The sequence below is a fragment of the Pyrus communis genome, chromosome 14 (genome assembly GCF_041283825.1).
Source record: "Pyrus communis isolate YQ-2024b chromosome 14, ASM4128382v1, whole genome shotgun sequence".
Lineage (NCBI taxonomy): Eukaryota > Viridiplantae > Streptophyta > Magnoliopsida > Rosales > Rosaceae > Pyrus > Pyrus communis.
In genome coordinates, this window is record NC_142578.1 from 7,046,588 (window position 1) to 7,064,280 (window position 17,693).

At 36.9% G+C, this 17,693-nt stretch overlaps 2 protein-coding genes, 1 long non-coding RNA gene and 1 pseudogene across 4 annotated transcripts in view; 1 reads left to right on the top strand and 3 right to left on the bottom strand.

Annotated features, from left to right (window-relative positions):
- Nucleotides 1-17,693, top strand: part of LOC137713793 (uncharacterized) — an 82,677-nt gene that overhangs the window by 20,049 nt on the left and 44,935 nt on the right. Inside the window, exon 4 of one of the 2 annotated variants that reach the window (XR_015956022.1) lies at nucleotides 9,757-9,951. The exons of the other annotated variant lie outside the window; for it this stretch is intronic. The gene's annotated coding sequence lies outside the window, so the exon portion shown is untranslated. Of the gene's footprint in view, nucleotides 1-9,756; nucleotides 9,952-17,693 lie in introns of those variants that run through there. 2 annotated transcript variants of the gene reach the window in all.
- On the bottom strand, nucleotides 4,515-9,046 carry LOC137712869 (uncharacterized). Its single transcript, XM_068452047.2, has 10 exons — nucleotides 8,528-9,046; nucleotides 8,230-8,308; nucleotides 8,015-8,112; nucleotides 7,059-7,163; nucleotides 6,873-6,952; nucleotides 6,039-6,129; nucleotides 5,856-5,963; nucleotides 5,688-5,774; nucleotides 5,103-5,171; nucleotides 4,515-4,889 (listed from the first exon to the last, which is right to left on the bottom strand). Exons 1-10 carry the CDS (start codon nucleotides 8,780-8,782, stop codon nucleotides 4,761-4,763), a joined length of 1,101 nt encoding a protein of 366 aa, XP_068308148.2. The 5' UTR covers nucleotides 8,783-9,046; the 3' UTR covers nucleotides 4,515-4,760.
- Nucleotides 13,554-15,642, bottom strand: LOC137713257 (putative methyltransferase PMT18; annotated as a pseudogene).
- Nucleotides 16,405-17,453, bottom strand: LOC148691154 (uncharacterized). Its single transcript, XR_015955422.1, has 2 exons — nucleotides 17,078-17,453; nucleotides 16,405-16,983 (listed from the first exon to the last, which is right to left on the bottom strand). It is a non-coding gene; the product is annotated as an uncharacterized LOC148691154 (long non-coding RNA).

Below are 17,693 nucleotides of genomic sequence, written 5' to 3' on the forward strand. Positions count from 1 at the left end.
AACACAATATTCCTCTGTTATTAAAGTTCTCCGCTCTGATAATGAAGGAGAGTATATTGGTTCCGAGTTGTCCTATTTCCTTCAGGATCAAGGAACTCTACATAAGACTACTTGTCCTCATACCCCACAACAAAATAGGGTTGCTGAGAGAAATAACCGTCATATCCTGGAGACTGTCTGTGCTTTGCTCATTGGTGCATCCATACCTAAACGGTTCTGGCCTGATGTCGTCACCTATGATGTGTATGTTATTAATCGTCTGCCTTCCCGGGTTGTGGACTTTAGAACACCTCTTCAAGTATTAACCAATTTTGTACCCATCGTATCAAGTAATCATCTTACTCCTCGTGTATTCAAGTGTGTAGCTTATATCCATATCCACAAGGTTCATCAAGTAAGTTAGATCCGTGTGCTCACCGGTGCGTTTTTCTGGGATTTGCTCCTCAACAAAAAGGGTACAAGTGCTACTATCCTGAAACTCGCCATATGTATGTGACCATGGATGTTACTTTTTCCAAATCCGAGTTCTTTTATGCTTCGTTTTCAACACTTTTTGATCACCACGGGGAGACTACTAGTGATCTTGGGTGGTTGGAAATATGTAGCTTAGGGAGAGCATTTGGTGATAAAAATATTAATGGAGACTCTCAGCAAGGAAGTGCCGAGAATGTGGATAATGGGTCTCAGCAAGAAGCCAAGTGTGATGCAGGAAAGGGTGCTACCGAGTATGATGAAAGGGTTCCCCAGGAAATTGCCGAGTGTGATGCAGGGGCTCAACAGGAAAGTAATGAACCAGGTATGCCACTACAACAGCAAGTAGTGGCCAAATCCACAACCCCCTCTCTCTCGAACCACATAGTGCCACCCAATGTGTCTTCTCTAAATATTCCTGAGGTAAGTACTACTAATGCTCATGTAACTAATCAAGATAATATTATGAGTACATATCAGTTGCCGCCAAGGAAAAATCGTGGTGTTCCTCCTGACAGGTTTTCTCCTGAAGGGAAAATGAAGTACCCAATAGCTAACTATGTGTCATGCTCAAGCCTTGCGCCGTAACGTCAAGCCTGGTTTAACAATGTGGAAGCAATCCAAGTACCAACCCGAGTTGAGGAGGCATTGAGGGATTCTAAATGGGCTGTTGCAATGGATGAGGAAATGATGGCATTACATAAAAATGATACATGGGAGATAATGGAGCTACCCAAAGGAAAGAAGCCAGTTGGGTGTAGATGGGTCTTTACAGTTAAATACAAGGCGGATGGATCGGTAGATAGATATAAAACAAGGTTAGTAGCAAAGGGTTATACTCAAACTTATGGTATTGATTATCAGGAGACATTTTCTCCAATAGCAAAGATGAATACGGTACATGTTCTGATTTCTTTAGCTGCAAACTTAAATTGGCCACTAAAACAGTTTGATGTGAAAAATGTCTTTCTTCATGGGTACTTGGAAGAAGAGGTATATATGGATCTTCCTCCGGGGTACAATGCCAGAGGGAAGACCGAAGTGTGTAGATTGTGAAAGTCACTCTATGGACTTAAGCAATCACCTCGTGCATGGTTTGGTAGATTTACTCAGGTTATGAGGAGGATTGGGTATTATCAAAGCCATTCGGATCATACATTATTTGTAAAGCGGGGAAGTGGTAAAGTGACTGCTTTAATCATTTATGTAGATGACATGATAATAACTGGTGATGATTCAGAAGAGATGGTGAAACTTGAACAAAACCTAGCGGCAGAGTTCGAGATGAAGAGTTTGGGAGACTTAAAAATTTTTCTTGGCGTGGAAGTCGCTCGATCATCTAAAGGTATTTTCTTGTCTCAGCGTAAATATGTTCTAGATTTATTAAAGGAAACAGGCATGCTGGGGTGTAAGCCTGTGGACACTCCTATCGTAGAGAAACATTATTTGGGGATTTATCCAGATCAGGAACCGGTTGATAAAGGTAGATATCAAAGACTGGTGGGTAGATTGATTTATTTATCTCACACTTGTCTAGATATTACGTATGCGGTAAGTGTGGTCAGTCAATTCGTGCACTCACCAAGTGTGGATCATATGGCGGCAATAATGAGAATCTTAGCATACTTGAAGTCTGCTCCGGGTAAAGGAATTTTGTATGAATGTCATGGACATATGAGGATCGAGGGGTTTACAGATGCTGATTGGGCAGGTGATGTGACTGATAGAAGATCTACATCTGGGTATTTTACATTTGTTGGAGGTAATTTGGTTACTTGGCGAAGTAAGAAGCAAAATGTGGTATCAAGATCTTCTGCTAAAGCTGAATATCGGGGAATGGCACATGGTGTGTGCGAGATGCTTTGGTTGCGAACGTTACTTTGGAGTCTTGGTTTCAAACAAAAGGAGGCAATAAAGTTGTATTGTGATAATAAGTCCGCTAGAGAGATAGCCGAGAATCCGGTACAGCATGACGGGACTAAGCATGTTGAAGTTGATAGACATTTTATCAAAGAAAAGCTGGAGAAGAAGATTGTGTCAATACCATTTGTGAACTCAGATGAACAACTTGCAGATGTTCTTACCCATGCCGTATGTAGTAGAAGGTTTGGTGATTCACTTGTCAAGTTGGGCATGAATAATATTTATGCTCCAACTTGAGGGGGAGTATTGGAAAAAGTAAATATTTAGGAGAAAAGGAATGTAAATATTTTTGTAATTACTAGTCATTGTTTAGGAAAGGCATTATGTCCTTTATTTGTTTCCTTTTGTAACAAAGATGGTATGTACCTTTTATTCAGAATTATGGAATATATAAAAGTTATCCCGTAAAATTCTATTGGCTTACCACCAATTGTCCCATTTTTTAAGAAAAAAAAAAAATTAAACATCTAATTTGACGAAGGTCCCAGGCTGTACTATTTCTCTTTCTGCAACAAGTATTAAAGGTTCAACAAACCAGGGAAGAATTTGTAACAATTAAAATTGATAAATACATGCATCTTAATTTATTTGTTGCTTTTAGTAAAAAGAAGCAAAAGAAACAAAACATGTGTCAAAATGAACGTCTTAATGGTTTTTTTTCCGTAAAGATGATCTATGAATGATTAATTAAAATATAGACATGTTGCTATACTCATCTCCCCACCTACCAAAAAAAGTTAAAAAAATTAAAATGTTATTTTCTCACTCACTATTATTTCCAAAATAGCCTCTAATATATATCTAAATTCTTTTTGAAGTTTCCACAATAATAAATACTAGAGACCCAAACCTCCACTCAAGCTTCCCTTCTCAATTTTTATTCCGGTTAGAATTCCACACTATATTCATTTCCCAAATCTCCCCGATTGCAACTCTCCTTCCTTCCCTCTCTCCAAATCCCCAACGCAACACCCTTCCCAATTGCTAAACAAATGTACAGAAAAATCACTATAGAATATATATATATATATATATATATATATATATATATATATATATATATATAAAGACAGTTATAAATAGTAGACATGAACTTCCATTGAATTGATTCTTTTTATTCTTTCTTGGTTTTCAAGTTAATTACATGAGTGATGGGGCCCTTTGTTCATAAGACATGTACACATGATTATTAAAATTATCAAAGTATTCATATCCGGATGAAATTTGCATTGTTTGATCAATGTTGTATTATTACCGAGGACCGTAGCTCAAGTTGTTGAAAGTATTCTCTTTTATTTGAGATGTTGCCAGTTGAAAATGATGCGAAAATCTCAGATTTATCTAGGAAAGTTATTTCTGTATACCTTTTTTCACTTCATGCACGCCTCCTGTTTGTGTACATAATTCATTTGCCGTTATTTATACACATTGAGATATATTTAGAAAAGTAATTTCTACACACCTTTTTTTTTTTCTGCACACTTGTGTTTATTTCTAGAAAAGGATCCTCGCCGAATCTTTTTCCTGGGGATCCTAGGGATCTCGCAATCATGACATTTCATCGTACATCATACGATCAGTTTTCGTTACGTACTATTTATATTTAATTTTAAATTTTAAAATTTGAAATGATTTCTGATCGTACGATGTACGATAAAAGATTACAATCATGGAATTCCTAAGATCTCCAGAAAAAAGATCCGGCAAGGATCATTTTCCCTTATTTCCATGTAGGCGTGTACGGAAATCATTCCACATTGTTTACACTTTATTCCTTGTATTTCGTAATCAAAGCATTGGAGTGATGGTGTCTTTTCTAAGTTCCATTTCAAGATGAAAAGGCTGTGTGATGAGACTCCTTCCTTTTGTATCACGTGTACTCCCCAGCGTCTAGTACGTGGCTGAAAACCAAACCCTTTTTTTCATGCACTAGTTCTCACTTTTCTGCTTTCACTGTCTCTCCAATTATATGCCAATGCTAACGCCAACGACAATCGTCTCTCTAATTACATGTTAGCAATCTCTCTCTAATTATATGTCAATGCCAACGACAATTGTTCACGTGCATGCGACCAACAGAAGATGATATTGCACATACATGAAATGAGCACATTCGTGACTTGGCTTTCAACTGTAGATGCATATAAATCTCATATACCGAACATTTTTGTGTACAAAAAATTAACTCAAGACCAGACCAGACTCGTAAAGTAATCAATTCTACATTCATAAAAAGCTCAAAACGAAAGGCAATTTTCGCTACCAGTGTTGAAACAACTTTTAGTAAACAGAAAAAAATTACAAAAATGAGTTCCTATGATGCTCCAGGGAGATTAATCCTACCGATTGGGGTCGGCCCTTCCTTACTACAGATCCTGCTTGCTCTTACTTCTTTTCATCTTTGCCTTAAACCTCGACTTTACCATAAGCGTCTGTACTGTATTTACAAAGTTCCCAACTGCCATTAAAACTAACAGCACGCCGCAAAAACTCACCTGCCAAAAATATTTTTCCCGTCACATATGGTTCCACTTTTGAGTAAACTACACCAAGTTCTCTTGATGTTTCGTGAAGATGTAATGTTAGCCCTTCTGTTTTTGAAAATTACAGGGGGCTCATCAAACTGTCTAATTTCTGAAGACAACATGATGCTCTTTCAATTTTGTTCTTGTTCACATAAATCAGAGAAAGCTTTTGGTAAAATTTACCTGCCATTCCGAAACAACGCCAATAAAAGCAGTTGTGAGCAACTGTATTCCGACATATGCCTCAAAACCCTAAAACAACAAGCACAAACAATTATTCAGTTATTATTGCATTCAAGTCACTGGATAGAATTAAAAAATGGAGCAGACTTGGTCTGCATTGCATTTCATTGAAAGAACGAATCACTACTTACGCAACTTTTCCCACCCACCCATTTGCACATCATACATAACCTATTTCAGTTTATCTGTGGTGTACCAGTCCAATCTCTATCTTGCACGAAGGCAAGCATAAGTGATGCAACCTATCATTTTGTGCTGCAACTTAAAAGAAAACTACTCAATCGAAACTCTACAGACTATGATTTTTCTTCACCAATTCGTTCTGCTGCATATCATGCAAACTCCTAAGACGCATGATTAAGTCCATGCAGTCAGTTAACAAGGTTGTATTTAGCATGGTTAAATAATATATCTACCAACTGCCCATGAGCTTTAGCTCAAGTGGGATTGGGATAAGGTGGGGTAGCGGTAGATCCTTAGTTCAAATTCTGCCATATGTAAAAACTAATCAGGTTGTCCAATCACCTGTAAAACAAATAGTATTGGACATAGAATCCACAATTGACCATCTACGCCTGCTGTTTCTCCCCAGACCACATCCATTCTTTTGGCCTGAAATTGCAAAACAAATATATAAAACACCAGAATCAGGCTTAAATTTTGTAATCAAACAATTTATCTTTTTAATGGAACCTTTCCCAATGCAATTCGAGTATAGAGTCTCTGGCGTTGATATCTATTTTGTAAAAGCATAGCAACTCCTTGCATCATAGCCCATTGTAGGAAAAGTTGCACACCTCTCTGGACAAGATTTAACAAAATCATTAACGGTGCCAGAGCTATTAACACTAACACACAATAAAACAAAAAAGTTACCTGCTTTTGGGAACAATTTGGTTGTCCTTTAATCTCCCATGTGAGACTAACAAGGGCCATAAACACAGCACAATAGTGATGGTATATCCACCTGCACAAGCATATCAGTATAAGAAATTCGTTTGTTCAGTTACAATGCCAATTAACTAACCAAAATAGATGCATGAATGACCATTTTGACAACATATGGGTTTGTTGTGAATTAAGCTCCACCAGGAGAATCAATGCATGGGATGACAAAAGGAATCATATCCGAGTTAACGTGGTACGTTGTGAAAAATTATAGTACCAAGTCATAAGATTGACTATGAATTACAATTGCAAATAACGTTTCCTTGGTTTATGTACCTTCAACCCAAATCACAAAAGTGGGCACAAGAAATTTCTGTGATAAGTTATGAAAAATAATAGTACTAAGTCATCAGATTGACCATGAATAACAATTATAGACAAAGTTTCCTTGGTTTTATCCACCTTCTTCACACCTCAATAAATGATACCTCAAAAAAATGTGACTTTTACGTTACTTAGGAAAAGAGAACAGATATTACAATTACTCTGAAATTATATATGGATCCTAAACATTCCGTACGTGATTACAAGTACTAGTTGAACCAACACAATTTGGAACCAATATATATAAACAAACGCCTGCATGCGCACGCAGAACTTGACTTAATTCAGCTTCATTATTGTAAAGAAACTACAGATGTTATCGACCCAAGTTGAGCATAAGAGGTCACAAACTTGGTTATTTTATCTTGTAAACCAGTGTAGAGGATTAACAGCCAGGGAAAAGGAAAAAATGTCGGAGGAAAGATGCTATGCATTTACCATGGACGAATATCACTTCCATTTACTCTCAGTATGTTTTCTCGCAGGGCCAAACCAGTGTAGAGGAATAACAGCCATGCCTTGATAAGCATAAAATCAAGTCAAATCCATTATGAAATCATCCATATAGACACAAATATCAGCACATTCAAATCATACGATATGAAACACGTGATCTCAATGTACCTGGTAAGCCTGAACTGGAAACGCTGGCAAACATCCATCCCAAATCCAAGATCTTAGTATAAGTAGTGTTGCTGGAAAAATAAGGAATAGCAGGGCAGTTCTATCCTGCTCCAGAGTAATATCATTGTATGTAAGCTGCTCAAACTATTTTTGCTTGACACTCTTTGTAGTCAAGATGAAGAAAGTAGCTATATGAGATAAAGAGTAACGAAGCAGCATGAGGGAAAGCATACTATATGAGTCAATTCTACTCTCAGGGAGCAGATCTCAACGAAAACAAGAAGGCATAATTACAAAAAGGGGCCAAGTAAAACATTTATGACCTTGAGGTTAAGTTGATTAGCATAAATCACTAAGATGAATGATAAGAATTTCCAAGCACACTTATTTATCTCTGATGGAAGAATAAGTAGTCAATTTAACCTCAAGGGCCTTCTAGTTGTATTGAAACGTATACCTATTGCAATTCAAGATAGCTTGTTAGTGAGAGGAAATTAAAAAAAAAAAAAAAAGACAAAAAAGTCATGGAATGAAGGAATAAACCCCGGTTATCCTGAAATCATAGAGATCGTTTATGTCACTTGTGTCATTCAAAGGGTTATTAAAAAAGGGAAACAAAAACCATCCTTTGAAAAATAATTCAAGAAAGAGACAAAGTGGTCTTTTTTTGTACGTGAAACCACTTAAGCATGAATAAGTCTTAGGTTCTTCCTAGGCCCTATTGACTGTAATTAGTTGGCTCAGTTGGTAACCATGAACTAAAGGCATGATCCCAATAACTGATTCTTCACTTAGCATATTGAAAGTAAGGAATACTATTGTTACCTCCAATGCAAGATGAATATATTCCACCAGTTTTCAAAACATTGTGTACATTTAGCTCACGATATATGTTCTATACCAGAATAAAAAGCAAACTGGGAGAAAAGCGTAAAGCAATAAGACGTACTACGTACTCTGTAAGCGTTGTATTCCTCTTTAACCTTGAGTTGGATATCTTTGCTAGAGGAACGCACATTGATAGGACCGAGGAACATTCTTAGAAACCCTCCTCCTGCATAAATTTTAACCCTTTAGCATACATACAACGGCTCAATCCAATCAATTAATATAAAACTAAAGCAAAAACCTCAGATTAAATGATCAATGAGGCAGTTAATGAAAAGGGTACCCTGAGATTTCCCAGGAAGAAACGAAGCGGCCTCGCCATCCACCAACACACATGTGGCCCTCTGCAAATCTTCTTCCAGCTGCCAGTAACATATCCATCCAAAACACCCATAAATTCCAAACATTCCATTTCAATTTCATGAAAAATTACAATCCCAGAAAGCAAAATCACAAAATGGGCGATGAATGGATCCAGGAAATAAGCTAAATCAGCAATTTCAGCAGTTGGATTTACATGCACAGACATGCAGAAGCAGCAGAAGGATACAAAAACCAGAAAAGGGGTCGAAAGAACTTACCTTTTCTGCTAACTTGGGATCCAAGGCCTTGCTGGAAAGCAGTGAATAAAGCTGGGAGCGGAGGCGGCGGATGGAGGAATCGAGAGATTGGGCGCGCTGGCGGAGGGATTGCTCGTCGGTGGCGGCTCTGGATACAAAGGAAGCAGCTTTGTCCTGCAGCTCCTTCACCTCCTCCACCGCCTTGGCCACTTGTGCTCGTATCTCCTCGTCACTGCCGGAAGAAGAAGAAGAAGTGTTCCTCTTGGCATCCCCCATCGCCAAAATCTTCTTCCTTTTCTGCTTCAATCGACTGCGTTCGATGTAATTTGATCCTTTCAATCGAAACAATCAATCTCCTCCTCCAGCTTCCGCGGTCCACCCAAAATGTTTATATAATTTTTATGGAGTTTTTTGGTTTGGGGAACATGACCGTCACAATTACACACGCACGAACCCACACCGGTGGTAGCCAACAAACTAGATACAAACACTGTAGATGCAAACACTGTTTTTTTATTTTTTTTATTATTATTATTATTCTTCTTTTTTGTTCTTTATTTTAACCATTTTGTTTTTATTCTTTTTTTTCACTCTCTTCCTCTCTTATTCCATCCAGTAAAAAAAAAAAAAAAAAAAAAAACTCAACTCCCTTCGTGGATATGCACAAAGGTTTTAAGAATAATTTTAGATTGTTTTTGAACTTTTTGGTTTGAGAGATATTTTTGTCCTAAATTTTTTGGTGACGTCGGTGACCCAAAAAGGCTTCCTGGCTTTATATGTAGAGAGATTTTACGATTTCAATCCGTATGTGTTATTTGACATGATTTATGAGATGAAACATCATTTAGTGCTCTTATCTTAAACATACAACAGGTTATTGATCATAAGTCACATGTATCATATGACTTGTATGCTTTAAACAGTTTTATTACACTACAATGTATGATATATTTGGCAAATTAAATGATAAAATGTCTTTATATACTTTAAAAAAGATAAACTGAACTCATCTCATCTAATGATTAAAAAACAAATGTGTAATATACATTGTTTGGTGCATGAATTTCTAATTTTCAATGTATTTTCACTTTAATAAATGGGGGAAATTTTGGGATTTAAATAAGGCATCGGATTCACATCATTTTGTGATTGGAGCTATTTGTTTGATTTCTTCCTCCTGCATAAGTTGTGTTATTTATTAAATTATTAGATCTATGTTTGCTTGAATCTTGATCCTAGTGACATCTAAGGGCTGGTTTGGTATTGCTGTGCTTTGAAAAAAAGCTGCTTCTGCTGTGCTATGAGAATAAGCAGCTGTGAAATAAAGCAGCAGAGTGTTTGGTAAACTTTTTTGTAAAAGTGCTTTTGAAAAAAAAAAAAACAGTATTAGAGTGTTTGGTAAACTTTTATGTAAAACAAATGTGAAAAAAAGCCGGTTTTTCAAAGCTAGGTTTTGCAGCTTCTTGTTTTTGGCTTTTTTCATCCAAAACTGTGAAAAAAAGCTGAAGCTGAGTGTTTACCAAACACAAAAACAGCTCTCAGCTTTTTTTTATAGCAGCTTTTTTCAGAATCACCTCAGTACCAAACCAGGTCTAAGTCAAGTGTCACTCTCACACCAGGCTAAGCAAAACCCTCTCACCATGTGGGCCTCCACCACTATACGTGATTGTTTGGGTTCATCATCTACTAATAAAGCTTGAAGACTTGACCACGGGAAGTCGAACGGAATCTTGAATAAATGAATAAATATTACTTCAACTACAAGTCTTGTAAGTTACATATTTAAAGGGAGAAATTAGAATCCCTTGCATTTTGCAATACATTTTAGATCAAACATTGATTTCTTTCTACGATTTGATTATGAGGTTTTAACCAATTACCACATCAACAATTTTCTATTTTTTAAACTACATATAATTTGTTTTAAAAGCATTTGTGGAGTAAAAAATAATCAAGAAAAATATGGAGGCAACACATTAATTCTTGGATAAAAAGACAAAATTACCCTCAAGGCACACCGGAACTCCCACGCACAAGAAGTAGACAATAACAGCTCAATCAAGGTCAAAGATGATCAAAATAGGTATTTATTCAAAACATATTTCATCAATCCTCATCAAATCCTCCCCACAAGGTAACCTCTATTTATTCTTTTCAAATTAGGATTAATTACCAAAATTAATTGGTTAATTTTCTAATTAATTTCTTAATTGATTGCAAGATATTATTTAGCAAAAAACACCATAAATGGCCGGACCCTTTTTCTCCAAATAGGGGGCCAGCCACACCCCCTATAAATAGCCCTCATTTCTCCCAAAAACCTAAGTTCAATTCTCTTCTAAAATTCTCCAAAATTTCTCTAAACACATTCTCTCTCAAATTCTAAATTTGGCATCGGAGGTTCTTCGGCCACAGCTCCCTCATTCATCGTGGGTGCGTGAGGCTCTTGGCCTTGACCTAAGTTGTTAATTATTTTGCAGGTGCATTTTTGTCCAAGAAGAAGCAGGCGGAAATTTGCTTCCACAAATTGGTGCTTTTATTGAGAGCTTGAGTCACAAGTTCGTAGAAGACTCTCGCATTCAAGATTTTTTGTTTTCTTATTCATTTGTAGATTTTTCATACGTTCTTACTCTTGGAATTTTTATTTATAAAAATTCTTAGATAAAACGTATGTGTTGCAGCTCATCCTCTTTTTTCTTCAAATTTTCATTAATCTTCAGCGTACTTTGGAGTTCCAACACTTGGGGGCATGACAGAACTTCTCAGTAGCAATCAACTTTTGGTTATAAGCAACAATCAATTCTTCATGCTGTGCATAAGCTTGGGAATGAAGCTCAGAAATAGCACGCTTAAGATCTTGAATCTGAGGTATGTGACATCTAATCTCATTCTTTGCACTTTCATACTTAACTTAGATCATGTCAAGCCTAGTCTTCAAGTTAACAATCTCTTGGCGAGTGGTCTCAAGCTACAGAAAAATGGGGGCAAATACCCCTTCAAAGCGACGAACTCAGATTCCAACCTCTTGATCTTCTCGGTAGAAGAATAAGCTTCAGCTGCCACAGCCTTTACCACCTCTTTGGCAACCTTGGTATCCTCTTGGTTAAGGGACATAGACTCGGCTGCCAGAATAGCCATATTCTCCATCATTGCAAGTAGATCAGTCTTCATATACTCAGCAGTATGCTTCACAAATGAACTTGGGCAAACAATTTTTCTAACGTCATCGACAAACTTGGCACAAGCGTTCATGTCTTCAAGCAGATTTGGTTTAAAAAGTGCAAAGATCTCAGTTGCCTCCCTAGAAGCAGGCTTAGTGGATTTCTCACAGCTACCCACGCGAGCAGTTTCAGCAGCAAGGGGAGTAGGCCTTGGCGCCACTTTAGTAGCAGAGTCCACCTTATCACTCTTCATAGTAGCAAGTCTCTCCAAAAGTGAACCACACTTAGCCCTCGACGGACGTTTTGGCACAAATTTTAGCATTAGGGGCATAACAATACTTCTACGCTAAGCAATCCTGTCAGTAATCGTACTAGCCACCTTTGTCACTACAAGCGCCACTAGCTCAAATATAACAACCTCATCTTTCTTCCCCTTGGAAGAAGTTAAGTCAATCACAAACTTATCAGCAGCAGTTGGACCCTCACGAGCAACGAAGGAAGTCTTTAACCGTCGATTATCATTTACGCTTTATTCTTCTTACTGAATTTCATTTTTTAAATTTCCTTTTTTGAAAACATGATCATCTGGCGGATGTAAGAAGATGAATGGTTCAGATCTTTGATATCACATTTTGATATTCACGATTAATTGAAATATGAGTCGATGTCATATAATTTGTATAAACTTTATAAACATCAAGCAATATTTTCACTAACTGTAAAACTCTGAATATAATATCAACGATCCAAACCGTTCATGTTTTCAAAAAAGAAAATCTGAAAAAATAAAAATTTGATGACAATGAAGCGTAAATGTAAACAACAATCAATAGTTAAATTTTGATCTATGATTTATATGATTATAGTGGCGAATTTCGAAATTAAGCTCTTCGTGAAAGTTGTAAAGCTTGTCATTATGAGCGTTTATATATTTTTTTCTATATTTTTTACACTTCTACATTAGTTAAAAACTATTAAAGACTTTACTTAATTAATTAAGCTATTAATTAATTTATACCCATTTTGTTTCAAAAACAATAGATGCTAGAGATTCAAATTCAGTAAACCTTAGTGATGAGGAATCCTTGGAGATTATAATGGGAACAGAACGAGATCTTGAAAACGAAAGTATAGACAATACAAATACGAGTCTTGCAAAGAAAAAGGTTAGAGCAATCAATTTAGGTAGCGAAAATATACTTAAAAGAAAATTGCGTTTTTATGTTTTAGATGTGACAATATGGTATTTATATACTTATTTAGTATTATGTTTTTCATTTGATTATTTATTGGTTTAAAATATATTTTCCTTAACGGGTAATGGGTCGGGTCATATTACATGTTAATATTACCGGGTCGATTTCGGGTTTGATCATTTTACCCATTTATTTTAATGGGTGTTTCACGACACGACCCGTTAAAATATCGGGTATGACACGAAAATGACATGAACACGGAAAACATAACACGAATGTCAGGTCTATCTCCAATGGAATAGACAAATAAGTAGCCAACCTCGTTTTTATGGTCTGTATAGGCAAAATCAAGCTCCAATTAAGTAGACAAACTTTGACTACTCTCAAAGCAGGCAACATTACCTACAGACGACAATATCGTATGTAAGAAAATTGGAACCCACATCCCTTTTTATAATAAAGTACTTTTACGTGGAGAACGATAACAAAACTCAAAGATAAAAGTAAAGGAAGATTATTCAAATTAATTTTAATACATGAAGCTTCAACAGGATGGATTACCTAACTCCTAAACCAGTATAACTTAATCACTAACCATAACACTTGTTGCTAAATATCTTCACAACTAAAAACTGACTTAGGTGTCAGTTTAGCGACACTTTTTCTCCCAATGTTGAAAGAGATCTCACGTTCAAAACCTCCTCCAAATTGATCAAAGAAGAAACTATCCAATTTCCCACTTGGAAGCAAATTATACTGTTTTTACAAAATCCCACAGCAAAACATTGATGATGCACCAAGAGAAGAGAGGTTACAAAAAAAGTTCAAAAAAAAAAAGAAGAAGAAAAAAGTAGAATTGCAAGCAAAAGGGAAAGAAGAATACACTACTACATCTCTACTAGCTTTCCTTTTTTTCTTCACCAGTCCAGTAAGTTTTCGTTGCAAGAAGAATTTTCTCTGGGTTAAAAGGCTCTCGTGATCCATAATTTGGCTCTTCCACCTCATTCCGTTGGTAATTGCCTTTATTTTCACTAGGATCTCTACTGTATCCCTAAACACAACTGTTCCTTCCAGCCTCAGAATCCTATCCATCTCCAGCAAAATGAGTGTTCTGTCACACCTGCAATGTACAAGCTACATTAGGCCTCAAAGTTGCGAAATTTGAGTACCAAGTGCAAATTATCGCGGAATGAGTTTTTACCTGTCCTGATATATGCTGAAGACTCCACCAGCGTGGATGAGATCGTATGTTCTAGGATACGTTGAGAAAGCCTCACACCAGTCCTGGTATGTTCCAATAAAACCACGTTCGTAAATCATACCAAGAGTGTCCTGGTTTAAGTTGGCAAGGACGGTGTTCATAACCCACACTGGATATTTTGACAATGCTGCAGCAAATCCACTGAGGTAAGCATTCATGTCCATCACATTCCGATATCTTCCTTTGGAAATTGGTACGATCCTCTTGTAATGATACACCATTTCCTTCCACGGTTGATTATCCTCGCGGAGTTTCTCAGCCGTGATTCCTGGTATTGAACCACTGTTGATTCTAGGAGGGACAGCAAATGCACGTTCAGGCCAGTTCTCCAACGCCAGCAACGTCATACGGATCGCTTGTCTCCGGTAGAGGAGTAATGCAACTCTCCATGTCTCCTTCCCTTTTAAGCACAAAACATGCCACATTAAGCAGAGTTAAGTACTGAAGAATTCGCATTCTAAATCAAATAAATGAAATCACGAATGAAGCTCAAGGAGTAGTACCAAGCCATATCTGGATTGTCTGATTTGCATATATATGGTGTTTTATACACCTTCCTGCTCTTAATGTATTCGACGTGATTGATAGGTTTTTGCCAGATTGCAAGATCATTCTTCTCGATCACCTTCTTCCAGCACAGGCGCTTTGGAACAGACTCAATAGAATCTTGCTCTTGTTTCAAATCCTCTTGAGTTCTCTCCCATCCCCTCCAGTATTTTTTCCAGTTAATAGGTGGTCCGGAAAGAATCCAATAACCACCAGGCCTTAGAACTCTGTCCACTTCAATTACATACATACCATCTGCAAAAATAGTCAAAAAATAAAATCCACATGCTTTCAAAACCACATCATATGAAATTAGTGGTGAATTTTACTTCAACATTTTAAGCCTAAGCGTAGAAGATCCTCACTAATTAGTATCTAATCCAATATTTAGATGAAGTTGTTAGGTGAAGAAGTTTGGTACATAAATACATACATATATACACACACACATGCCTATTTTGAAGTATGCAGCTCCAAAAACTTCAAATCAAGTAATGAGAGATAGTTTAATATGTTGAAGCAAACTAGAAAGAAAGACAGAGACACTTTACCATAGTTCATCCAAGGGATCAAGCAGCCGGAACAGTGAGCTATATCGAAAGCCCTTGCAGGGTAGGGAAGCCTCTTCGAAGCCATAACACCAATCATAGCAGGAACTCCGCGCTCCAATGCAAACTGAACCTGCGCTGCATGCGAATCTCTCGGTGCAAAAGACATTGTCATGATGTCATGATGTCCCTCTTCAACAGGTACGCACCCCAACCGGCTACCTAAATACCGAAACAGGAAAGTGCATCAGAATTTACGAGCAATATAGGAGTGTGAATCAATTATACATATATACACATCTACGCACATATATGTGCTACTTACACCACAGCCGGTATCAATTGTGGTTCTGATGTTGCCCTTAGTGAGAGGAATGAGCGCGTTAATGTCATCTATGTACTCATCAGCTCCTCTCGGAAACATGGTATCTCGATGTGCTTTGATCCTTTCAATCGAAACAATCAATCCCCTCCTCCAACTCCCGCGGTCCACCCAAAATGTTTATATAATTTTTACGGAGTTTATTGGTTTTTTGGTTTGGGGAACATGACCCAACTGGGGTGCCATTCCAGTACAATCAGGTCCAGGCTAAGCAAAGCCCTCTCATCATGTGGGCCTCCACCACTATATGTGATTGTTTGGGTCCATCATCTACTAATGAAGCTTGAAGCCTTGAAACAGAATCTTGAATAAATGAATAAATATTACTTCAACCACAAGTCTTGTAAGTTACATATTTAAAGTCTTAATATCTACTTAGGCTAATGGCTCCTAAAGTCAAATCTCGGATATTATAAGTTAACACTATTAACCATTAACCACATGATTCGGACGTGAATTAAGAGTTTGTTGAGAATGAATTTTACATTTATAGGATAATGGACCGTATGTAAACTTATAAAGGGAGTTTGTTTGCCTTCTTTAGGTCATCTCTAACCAAATGAGAGCCAAATCGCTCCTTTTAGCCATGTAGCCCTCCAAGAAATTAATATTTTAATGAACAATATCAGACTATATTTCTCACCATCTCCAACCAAGGGGCCAAAATATAGCCCTGTCACAAAAAACCATCTCCAACCGAGAAGGCTAAGGGGTCATAGGCCAAACATAATTTATTATTTAAATTTAAAGACTACACCAACTAAAATTTGAAAACTATAACTTAAATTTAAAAACTACAACAACTTAAATTTAAAGTCTATAATCATCATTATCATCATCTGCCATTGTAGGATTATAGTCGGATGTAAACAACTCTTGCCGGGCCATAATTTCCCTCTTTTTCTTATCAAAATATGTCTTACTCATTGGAGTGTAATCCAAAGTGTTCCTTTGCATGTTCCTATCATCCATCCCATCTTGAATTTGTTTTGCCCGTTCTTCGTGCCTACGATTCCTTTCTTCCACAACAAAGGAATTTTGGTCCGTCATTAATTACAATGAGGACGCCATTTCCTATTGAAAGGCGTAATCATCCTTTGCCTTGCCATTTTCCTTCAATTTTTAGGCCTTGTTTCATCTCATAACCCTAGGTATAGAACCTTCACCCGAAGACGGATTTTATACCCTTGTTTCTTGAATGGTAGGAGATCCATGTTCATCTCCAACTGCATTTGAGGATGCATTTCCGAACATCGGTATAGGACCAACTCTTTCTTTAGGTGGATCTTCAAATAGCACTCATCCTTTACAAATTTCCCAACAACTGTGATGATTAAAGGGTTTCAAGTTGTCCTCCATATACAATTCCTCCGCTTGGCGTACCTAGAAAATATAATTACAAAAATTAAATGAAAATAATTTATGAAATTAAATGTAATATAATTAAATATTTAAAATAACTTGTGAAAACACTTACTTCATCGTAATAATTGGATCCACTTTTATGTCTGCTTTCGGCCTTTAACACTGCTTGATGTCATTTATTCAAACTTGGATGAAGATTTTTTTTCCGTCTTGAAGTACAACTCTTGTGGTTTCGGGAATTCGGTGGAGTGGTGCCTTCGTAGAACTCATAGTACTTTTTGGACATACTAGTCCAAACACCTTCACTTGTTTGCGAACTCCTCCTCACACTATCTTCCAAGATCCATCTATAATCCCTGCAAAGAGCTTCATCTTCTTTTCGGGTCTAAGCCCTAAATTTCAACGCATATCCGACCATTTGAAAATTATTGAAAAAACTGAAGGAAAGATTATTGGAAGAGGTAAGAGAATAGAATATGAAGAATTGAAATAAATGAAGTAAGATAGTATAGAATGACGAAAATTATGTGAGAAATGGTGTAGGAATGACTTAGATATTTATAGGAAAAAAATAGGAATTTTTTAATATATATATATATATTTTTTAATTTTGTCTGAAAAAAAAAATTTCAAATCCAACGGTCACCTGGCATCATGTTGACGCTAGGTAGCCGTTGGATTCAAAAAATGGGCCGACCCGGGGCAAGCTGGCTGGCTCCTTTAGGCCA

Excerpts from the sequence above, each read along its gene's own strand:
- LOC137712869 (XM_068452047.2), bottom strand. The coding sequence starts at position 8,782 with ATGGGGGATGCCAAGAGGAACACTTCTTCTTCTTCTTCCGGCAGTGAC. Across the intron at positions 5,775-5,855 it reads CTCGAATTGCATTGGGAAAG|GCCAAAAGAATGGATGTGGT; the intron begins GTTCCATTAAAA and ends TTGCAATTTCAG. Across the intron at positions 5,172-5,687 it reads CAATACTATTTGTTTTACAG|GGTTTTGAGGCATATGTCGG; the intron begins GTGATTGGACAA and ends TTGTTGTTTTAG.